Source organism: Pocillopora damicornis, chromosome 1 (genome assembly GCF_964200805.1).
Source record: "Pocillopora damicornis chromosome 1, jaPocDami1.2, whole genome shotgun sequence".
Lineage (NCBI taxonomy): Eukaryota > Metazoa > Cnidaria > Anthozoa > Scleractinia > Pocilloporidae > Pocillopora > Pocillopora damicornis.
The window spans coordinates 7,597,072-7,607,154 of NC_142670.1; the positions used below are offsets into that span (position 1 = coordinate 7,597,072).

At 38.1% G+C, this 10,083-nt stretch overlaps 2 protein-coding genes across 2 annotated transcripts; one reads left to right on the top strand and one right to left on the bottom strand.

Annotated features, from left to right (window-relative positions):
* Positions 1-212: 212 nt before the first annotated feature.
* On the top strand, positions 213-6,378 carry LOC113667362 (uncharacterized). The gene is made up of 8 exons (XM_089184139.1): positions 213-467; positions 1,181-1,507; positions 2,094-2,408; positions 2,710-3,084; positions 3,722-4,045; positions 4,311-4,401; positions 4,761-4,900; positions 5,467-6,378. The coding sequence occupies exons 1-8, from the start codon at positions 398-400 to the stop codon at positions 5,700-5,702; spliced, it is 1,878 nt and encodes a 625-aa protein (XP_089040265.1). The 5' UTR covers positions 213-397; the 3' UTR covers positions 5,703-6,378.
* Positions 6,313-10,067, bottom strand: LOC113667363 (meiotic recombination protein REC114). The gene is made up of 5 exons (XM_027183178.2): positions 9,216-10,067; positions 9,011-9,100; positions 8,405-8,488; positions 7,723-7,986; positions 6,313-7,044 (listed from the first exon to the last, which is right to left on the bottom strand). Exons 1-5 carry the CDS (start codon positions 9,321-9,323, stop codon positions 6,877-6,879), a joined length of 714 nt encoding a protein of 237 aa, XP_027038979.2. The 5' UTR covers positions 9,324-10,067; the 3' UTR covers positions 6,313-6,876.
* Between the last annotated feature and the right edge of the window lie 16 nt (positions 10,068-10,083).

Genomic DNA, 10,083 nt, shown 5'->3' on the forward strand with positions numbered 1-10,083 from the left:
CTGATCATCATACAGCATTTCTAATTGATAGAAAGACTCCTGTCTTATTCGCCCTATACAACGCCCACCTGTATCACCTGCCATCAGCTTTGTCTCGCACTGCAGGTTATTCACAGCAACACGCCCTGCGCATTCAAAAGGCTTTGTTTGCCATGGTAACAAAAACAGGGAATGGTTCGTGATAGAGTCACCGGTCTGATGAACTTTATGTTTATTACAAAAGGAAAATTCAAGGTGGATATGGGCTTTTGTTGCATACAAAATGAGCTGAAACACGTGGAATAAGAAATTCTTCGCAACGCCTCGCCCAGTACGTTTCGCATCAGAGCAAACGATCTATCACTAGGAAAAATCTATATATCTCTGAAATTCCGATTAATATTTGTCTGTCAAAGTTATGGGCTTTGGAAAACTGCCGCTGCCTATATCGCTTGTTTTGCTTTTCAAGTTTTCTTATGCTTCAACTGGTAAGTTCATGTTCAAATTCGCTAAACAAAATTCAGCTCGACAATAATATTGCTCCAAAATTTCGCTTGTTTTCTTCACGTTAAATTACCTCTAATTCCCTATCTATAGGGTAGACAGACCGTGGACCTTATTTGATTTAATTAGTTAACGAATAAGAAAGAAAAATATACAGAGATCGTTATAAATACAACTTTGTGCAATATGGAAAGGACTTTGCTCTAGACACTAACCCAGCCAAGAGTTTCGATGCACATTTTAAATAGAAAAAAGAAAAGTAATATTTCGCGATATATTCCCCCTCGGGGAAACGTTTTCACCAGTCAAGCTAAGTAGAAGGAATATTAACATAGTTATGTATCTCTCTCAATCGTATTTATAATTACTAATTGAAATGTCTAGATTTGTTGTTATCACGAATAATTGGAAACTTCTCAAATGTCGTTTCATGCCCTTGACTTAGGAAAACTAAGCTTTGGCTGTATAAGTAGGCAAAATTATTTGCGAAATCTTACATGTATTGAAAACTTTTCAGTCCTTGCGACCCGTGCAATGTGGAGGAAACTTGATAAACTAGAATTAAATTTTGGCCAAGCAGTAAATTAGAGTTTTCATTACTTTTTATCGACTGTAAAAAATTATTATCATAGTTATTAATAATATTATCACCATAACTATCATTAATATTATGATTATTATTTTCTATTAATTTTAGAGGAAAGCCTTGTATCAGAAATAACCAATGTCAAACCTCTGAAATGCCCGCACGGGCCGATACTTTCTAATGTCACTCTTCGACATGAGCTGCATGCCGGGAAATTCTCGCGACTTGGCAAAGCTGAAGACATGGAGACCTGTATCCAGATGTGCTGTGACAAGGATGACTGTGAGATGGCTTTTATGCCTGGAAATCACTGCTATGGTGTTGACTGTTTTAGTAAGAAACACTGTGAGATTACTACTGTAAAGCCTAGCAATGTTACAGTCAAGATTGCAGCCGTGCGACAGATTGCTGTAAACCCGGCAAAGGATCAAATTGCAGGTTAATGCCGTAGATTTTTTGTTTCAAACATGCTGTGTGCAGATTTATTTTATTTCAAATGTAACAAAAAGTAGATGTTTAAAAAGCTCCGTATTTCCTGGATCTTATACTTAAATATTAGCACCTACGAGATCAACTTTGACTGAGTTTCAAAATGAGCAGTAGCTTTAGGATTCTTTTGCATTTGGTTACGACTGCGCAACTATGCTGTAATATTTACATATACATATTGCTCAGTTCCAAAGCAAGTTGGACATTTTTTACTTCTGCGTTAACTAAATCTCTGCTGAAACGAAGCTGAATCGATTCTATTTCGTACAACGCTTGACGCAACGAATTAGAAAGCGTCAAGAAGCATTCCTTGCGTTCGTTTACTTTCCCTTCCGCTAAAAAAACTTACATTTAAAGAAAACTTAATTTAAGGAGTTTCTGCAACGTTTCCTTTTGTAAAATAGCATTCCTTTCAAACCAAATAGCTTCAATATCAACCAAGTTATGCCTCAGAACAAGGGGGGGCGGGGGGTAGGGAGGAACTGACATGAAAGTGAAACCACTTTCTCATTTTGATTGCGGGCCCACATTTCAGTTTCAGTGGAAGATCCGTCGACTCAGGAGGAACTTCACTGTACCCAGAGTCCAATTTTAAAGAATGTGACTCTAAGAGGTGGAATAAAAGCCGGAAATTTCAGCGACCTTGGTGACGAGAAGAACATGCACATGTGCATTGCACTCTGCTGCGAGCGTAAGACTTGCGACCTGGCCTTCATGATAGGAGGAACATGTATAGCAGTAGACTGTTTCAGTGAGGAGCTCTGTCAGGCAGTCAAGGCGAGGCCCACGAAATATGACCCGCAAATAGCCTTCATCAGGCGTAGAGAGCTTCAGAGGCCAGCGAGAAAAGGTAACATTGATTACTCTACATTTTAATTACATTTACAAAAGAGTATTTTTCGGCAATTAGCAGTATTCAAAAAGTTATCAGATAAAGGTATAAAGAGAAGAAAGTTGGATTCGAGTGTCAGTAAAAAATATCTAGGAGTTCGCTCACAGGTTAAAGGTTATCAGACATTCACAACGCTTGTCGACTAAGCACTTTACACTTGGGACTAGAATCTCATAACTTCCACCAAGAGAAATATGTGAATTAGTGAGGAGATTTAAACCTTGAGCATAGCCATCACTTATTCCGCTTCTTTCCACAGCAAACGTCCTCCCAACAGCACCAAGTTCAGAAATACCAACCATGAAAATACATGAGATTATCAGCGACAAGTTGCCTCATCCAACCATACTAAAAACTAGCACGTGTTCGGCTAGCAAAATCTACCCAAACGTCACTTTGCTCGGAGGAATTAAATCCGGAAACTTTACATCTCTGGGAAAGACTAAAAACATGCAGGAGTGCATTGGAAAAACGTGCGAACTGGGGAGTGGTGATTTAGCCTTCATGCTGGGAAGCTACTGTTACTCAGTTACATGCTCAAGTGGTAGAGTTTGTCAGACAATTCCCGCTCAGCCTTCCAAGTTCTACCCCAGAATAGCGTTCTTAAAGTGGGCGCCAAAAATAAACGAAACAGGTATCGCAGTGGTAAATTTGTACTTACTCTTTTTCAGTGTTCAGTGCTATACAACTGAGTTTCCATAGTAACCCAGGATTTCTTTATTTCGCTCTGTGAGTGGTCTTCCAAACTCGCGATGTTTAAAACAATCAAATGCGAAACTCAGACAAATCGTAACCTAGTCACTATCTATAATGGAATAGATATCGAGTAGTATAAACAATCAGACCGACACATTTTTGATAACGCGCCGGTAGATTTATACCAACTGGTGTGTTCTTACTAGGAAAGATGGGAGTTCTGAAAGCCTTAGCCATTTCAGTGATATTTTATATAAGAATGAAGTGCTTTAGAATGAGAGTACCGAAAATGATATCAGCTTTATCGCGTTCATTCTCGACGAGAAGATGCATAATACCAAAATCGACACGACTTTGAAATATTTTTTGTACACTGGAAGCATCCTGGGTGCATGTTTACGAGTGCGATACGAATCAAATTCTAGCCTTTTAGGCGGACTGATGGAAAAAAGTAAGCCGTTTGACCCGAGGTTACCTTGTGGGGTAAAAATTGACAACGGATGGGAGGCTCTCAATAACTCTGAAACTAAGTAAATTCATCGATGCTGACTATTCTAAGCGTTTTTTTATCGCAGAACTGCTCGAGGACGAAGGTGCTGACTATACAGCCATTCCTAAATGTACTCGTAGCCACATCTTGTACAACCATACTTTATTAGGAGGTCTTAGAGCTGGAAACTTCACGCACATAGCCGAAGTGGATAGCATCGAGACATGCGCAGCTCTTTGTTGTGCTGAGCAGACATGTGACCTGGCCTTGGTTTTAGGAGAAAATTGTTACGCTGGAGACTGCGCAAGTAAAGAGCTTTGTGTACCTGTACCAGTTCATCCTACAGCCAATAAAGGATCGCAGATTGCGTATATCACCTCGAGGAAAAAGGTCGAAGAACCAGGCACAGGTCAGTTAACTAAAAAGAAACTAAACCTTTGTCCTGATTTTAAAAGGCTTTGTCTACGATTTCATTCTCGATACAACTTTTTCTTGATAGTTGCATCGCGATAGCGGCATATTCTCACTTAACGATACACAAATCCAAGCTGACCTCCTCGTGTATTATAAAAAAAGTACCTTACATGGAAACCCTTCCAGCAAGTGATTTGCTACAAAGGCGTTAATAACGAAACAAAAACTAATCGGAGAAATTTTGTTTGCATATCTTGAAGACTGGAGTTTGTGGTACATCATAGTTGGCTCTATCGCTATTGGTATCGGCATAACTGGAATTATGTGGACCCTCTGTATCTGTTGGCATCGGTAAGTAAATTGGCAGCAGTGACATGTTACAAACTAAATTCATCAGGGAGGCGACATTAATACAATATTAACTCTTTACACCCTAACGTTAGTTTGCATATTTTCCACTCTCTCTCTAAACATTTCCTAAGTGCGGCAAGGAGAATTTAACCGTCAAGAGCTTTTATAGATAGTGATCTTTTCTGCTATTCTAGCAGAATGTTCTTTAGATAGTGATCTTATCAAAGTTGATCTTCCTGCGTTAAATACATCTGCAATTTCCCTCAGAATCCTTTTCATGTTTTTCACTTCCATTGACATGAAGAGTCATTTCCGTTCTCAAAGTTTTGTTTGTGACAATTTATGTGTCTTTGGTTTAGTGGAAGACGACTGCGATCGAAAGACGAACCAAGTGACAGATTTACCATGATGAACGAATGCGGTGATTCACCTCAAGGACTAGAAATGTTACCACAGGGCTGGAATCTACAAAAGTTTGGCCAACAATACAATAACTTCGGTAAATAACGAGAGTGGTACTTTTCTTTCTTTAACTTTGGCGTGTAGACAGGACCTAGATTCTTCAATCGGAACATCTTATTGCGAGAACAATATATTTTTGCTTTGAGAAGTAAATTTATTAAAGTTTAGAAAAAAAAAATATATATATATAAAAAAGAATGATAAGCTATGAACATTTTTCGTTCGAAAGAAGGCTTCTTCCCTTGCTTTTAGATTATTTAGGGAATGCAAATTCAAGTAACTACTAAAAGTTTTTCACGTCAGACATTGTATCTAGGATTTTTCGTCTTAATCTTTGTAAAAAAGTGGTCCTGTGAAGTGATAGGAAACGAATCATTTAATAAGGAAGGCCGTCGATATTTTTTAAAGTCTGTATATGAATCTCTAGTCAGCAACTTTGGAGCCTGAGGAGCAGAAAGGGGTGCACTCCCATCCCCAGTTCTTTCTTGTGATAGACGAAGAGCATCAGGCACGATGTTGAACACTGATTTATTGCATATAATCAGTCTGCTTCTTTACTTTCTCCCGTACTGAAAGATGATGAAGATCTTCTTCTCTTTCCAGGGGACCCCAAGTGCATAAAAAACGGCCCGATGTTTTTGAGCGATAGTGAAAGTGATTCAGATGAGGACACAGAGGTGCCTCGCCGGAACAGAATTCCGTCCCATAAAGAAGCCCAGTCTATTAAGAAATCCCTCAGTTATAACGGCCCTCCGCCACCATGCTCTGTGGAAAGATTTAACGGACCCAGTGTCATAAGCTTGGATTCCAAGTCGAGACGAGCAATGCAGAACTTATAACGTCTGAAAGGCAAAGCATTATAACAGAGAAGATCTATTTCTCTTTAATTTAGCATGGTCGGCATGGTTAGAAGTAAACTTTTTCATAAAAGAACAAAAAGAAAAGAAAACAAAAAAAAAAGCATCTTCTAGGAGCTGATGGAAGAGGTATCGAAGAGTTTCATTAAATGTACAAGGCCGCCTGAATCATTCTTAGCAAACATCGCATCCTTAATAATATGACTGGAATATTTATTGTTTGTCTCTGTCGTAAAATGCCTTTAAAATGCAGGTCCGTTATTTTAGAAGGAGACTATAAGCTTAACCCATTTACCGCTATCGTAGATTTCTCCAATGTTCAAATGAGAAAATGTAAAAGGAGTTTTCTAGGTTCTGCATGTACTTAGGCACTTGTAATGGTTAGATCTTAGCGCAGTCACCTAGTAAGATCTCATATATTGATTTCTCATGCCTCAGTTGTGATTGAGGGGAAAAGACTTTTGCTGAAGGATGTCACTTAGTTGCTTTCTGCGCATTTTTTTTTAGATTTTGTAAGCTGTGTTTAGATCTCAGTGGTGTAAATAGGAAATTTTAGACAGTAGGAGGAGAGAGACTGACAAAACCGAGAAGCCCTTGGCATTGTATTTATAATTTGTAATTAACCATGTAAAACGAAAATAAAATGTTTTATCTTTGATCTGGTTGTTCTTCTTTGAGGTTTCGCGGTTTACCTTTGCTCTCTATTGTTTTCTTTTCGTATTGAATAACTGAAAAATGGAGAAAGGTGATGCTCGAGTAAAAGAAATAATACCAGTACTCAATAGGAGAAAGGGTAAATTGAGAAATTCTCCTTTTTTTGCCACAACAAGACTTGAATAGGAAAAAAAGTAATTTTGCCTTTCTAATTCATCGCTGTTCAGTTGATAAAGCCGGCCGTAAGCGTGACTCACACGTGTTTAGGGGTTAGGGTTAAGAAGTTCAATCGCATCGGGCATGAGTTTGATTGAAAGATAAGAAGTCATGTGACAACCCAAAGCGTTGTAAAGACAAGAATAGCGAAGGTTTCGAACACGTTCCCGTCTGTGCTTCTTAACGACCCATGATATTATTAGGCACCTGGTAGACAAAACTTCTACACATCTTAACATCAGGTAAGCGAGCATCCTTACACCTGTATATATCAATCGGTTCTCCTTTATTCTAGGGATGTAAGGCTTTTCAGTTCCTTTTCCACAGTTTCCACGAAGTCAGGGAAGTTACTGTCGGTCAAACAGAGTCTTATCATCAGGCTTAATTGGTCTTGTGGTGCAATAAGGTTACTACCGCTCTGTGCTGCATCCAAACGAGATTCTACCGATGTAATCTGTAACAGGAAAAATCGATGTCAAACTTAAAGTGTCTCCTCTCCCCTCTCCTTCGATCGTACTTTCATGCTTTTTTCACAGGATTGCAAATTCGTTTTTGAGAGGGAAACGATGGAATTTTACTCCTTGTTTATTGGTTTATATCACACAGCCTACGCTAAAATAATCACTTTTGTGCTTTCGTCGCCAATCAAGTATAAGCCGACTACCACCAGTTGGGTATATAGCGAACTAAACAAGCTCCACTAGCCATTAAACTAACAAAAATGTCCTGTACTATGAGATTCGTTCAGAAATATTGAAAAACAAGAACCAAAATGTATAAAAACTGGAAGAAAATACAAGCTACATTGATGTTTGAATTTCCCAGAGGCGCCCTCTTGGATCGTATGACGTAATACAGTTGCCACTATTATTATCAAACGACAGCTCTTTGATTCGCAGAGTCCCTAGTGGATCATGCACATAATAATGGCAACCGAAATGTGTCAAACTATCCATTATGGGCGCAAAAATCCAGTTTAAAACAGCCAACGACTGTTTCGATTTTTCCTTACTCTTAATACTTCATCCCGATTGATGTCTACAGATTTTATCGCAAAAGTTATTTTTCACAGTGAACGAAGTACAGTCTCGTCCATGACGGCGATTTCCGACAGTTATCGTTTTGTACGAACCTTATTTGCTAAGACAGAAAGTGTTAGACCAACGGAAGCAGATCCACAGCTGGCACTGTCGGTAGTTCCTCTATTGATTGGCTGGGAATCCGATAAAATAAGTTGAGAGTCTTCCATTGGAACTTGCGAGTCAGACTCAGTAGACGCTGGCAGCTCTCTCACAGGAATCTTGGGCGAGATCTCGGAAACAAAATGGCGGCAGTTTTCTATCGCTAATCGATCAGCGCTTCTTTTAAATTTGATTCTGAATCGCCGGCAATCGTTCTGTTAATAAACAAATACAGTTTTAAGATTCCAAAAGTACCTTATTGCTTAGACTCAGGCCGGCCGGTTGCAGTTCAAAGGCAGTAGCGCATACATACATGTCTGAGAAAGAATAGCTCAAGAAAGTGAAATATCATTACACATTTCTTGTAAGCTGCAAAACCAACGGAAACACAACACAATTTTTTCTTTTTTTCGTTTAGATGGAAAAATATTACAGTCACCATGAACATAATTACTGAACCTCAGAATATCACAGTAGTATTTAAAAGCTCAGATCTTTTAACAACACGAGCTCGTGGGCGAAGTTTACTAACGCAAGAAATCTGTCTCCTTTGTATGACATGCATTAATGCCGAACGCGGGTTAAAAACAACAACAACAAAAACAACAAAACGAGGCAGATAATAATGCTTACATTCATCCTGTAAAGAAACAGCATACTATCGCCTTTGACAATGCCTTTCAACCACTTGCTGGCATTAAACAAAGAGAAACTTTCCTGAAAATTGATGAATAACGACTGTATAATATGATTTGAACATTTTAAACATCTATTCTTAATTGTTTTGTATATTCATAGCAGTGAATTGAATTCCGCTAAATTTGTTTTTAAAATACAATAGGTGTAGGCAAAAAATATATAATTAAACAGACAAACGGAAAATAATAATTAAAGGTAAGGAAGAGTCGTTTTAAATTTAGATGAGAAGTTGAGAGTGAAACAAAAATACAGGTAAGAAGACGTTCCAATGTTTTCGTACTGATGAAAACAAGCAATAAAAAGTTAACCTTCCTTTTTCCTTCCGATTTTTGGCTTAGTTTTTACCCTGTCTTGGCTTCATTCTCCATACAAACGATGGTGACCATCAAGTCCTTTGGATACTCGAACCGATTGAAATACTTTTCTTCCCTCATTCAGCTGTAGCTTAAGTCAGTAAATCAGTAACAAAAACTCATTAAATAAAATACTACAACAACGCTTTCAGACTTTTGAACAAACAAGAATAAAGTAAAAACTGACGTGTATAACTTTTCCCTCGCAGACAATCACGTTTGATTCTAACAATGACACTTGTAAGGCCTCAAAACCACCTTCGGCGGACGAAAATTGCTGTAAATTTAAAACCAAATAAGAAATGGTCATTTAGAAGACCTCAGTTATCATCTGTAGCCAACAAAACTCACATTATTTCGATGTGTAGACTATAGCAAAGCCACGAACAAACCTTCCAGTATCCCTGACTTTCAGTTTGCCCTCCGCTCTCTCCAGTGTAAATAAACTTTGCGTATTTTTCCAACGGCCAGGATCGAGCTACTGCATTTGTTGAAAGCATCTTGTCCGTATGTTTTACGAAAGGACAGGGGATAACTGATTAGTCTAGCTCAATTTTGTTTTGATTTCAATCGCTAATTAGCTAAACGACTGCTTCTAGCAAGGAAGGCTAACTTTTGTGAACTGTTTTACTGTTTTCACTTGGCAAACGCGTCCGGCGCGAGCTGCATTGAATTTTTGGCGGGAATTTTTCCCGCCACAATCAAACTGGACAGAAGTGGCTTGGACAAACAAACGAGCAAACGAAGAAAAAAGCAAAACAAAACAAAACAAAAGCAAAACTAAACAAAACAAAAAACGAGCAAACTAAACAAGGAATGGCTATTGAAAAAAAAAAAAAAAAAAAGAAAAAAAAACCAGCAATCTTAACGAAGAATGGCCATTGAATGAAAGTTCAATGTATTGTCTCAGTCAAGAAAAGAAATTTTTCCAGAAACTATTTATCTGTCCTGGCAACTCTTTTATGCTATTTTCTTGGCAAAGACGGCATTGCTAGTGTATTCCTGTACAAGTTTCTTAGCCCAGTTATAAAGGGAATTTACACACGTTAAAGGAAGCTTAAGCGGATTCAGGCATTTATATCAAATAAAAAAGCAATGGAACTGTAAACGAAAAATATCACCAAAGTAGGAACTCATCTTAAAAAAGATAGGGATGTGAATATTACATTCTTGAAGAAGTGAAAAATATGCCAGGTAACGTGATTTTTTTTTTTTTAAATTCATTTTATCTCATGATTGTTAGTAGGAACCTCCTATGTT

Excerpts from the sequence above, each read along its gene's own strand:
- LOC113667362 (XM_089184139.1), top strand. The coding sequence starts at position 398 with ATGGGCTTTGGAAAACTGCCGCTGCCTATATCGCTTGTTTTGCTTTTC. Across the intron at positions 468-1,180 it reads GTTTTCTTATGCTTCAACTG|AGGAAAGCCTTGTATCAGAA; the intron begins GTAAGTTCATGT and ends TATTAATTTTAG. Across the intron at positions 3,085-3,721 it reads GCCAAAAATAAACGAAACAG|AACTGCTCGAGGACGAAGGT; the intron begins GTATCGCAGTGG and ends TTTTTATCGCAG.
- LOC113667363 (XM_027183178.2), bottom strand. The coding sequence starts at position 9,323 with ATGCTTTCAACAAATGCAGTAGCTCGATCCTGGCCGTTGGAAAAATAC. Across the intron at positions 8,489-9,010 it reads GCGAGGGAAAAGTTATACAC|GAAAGTTTCTCTTTGTTTAA; the intron begins GTCAGTTTTTAC and ends ATCAATTTTCAG. Across the intron at positions 7,987-8,404 it reads TGTTTCTTTACAGGATGAAT|AACGATTGCCGGCGATTCAG; the intron begins GTAAGCATTATT and ends GTTTATTAACAG.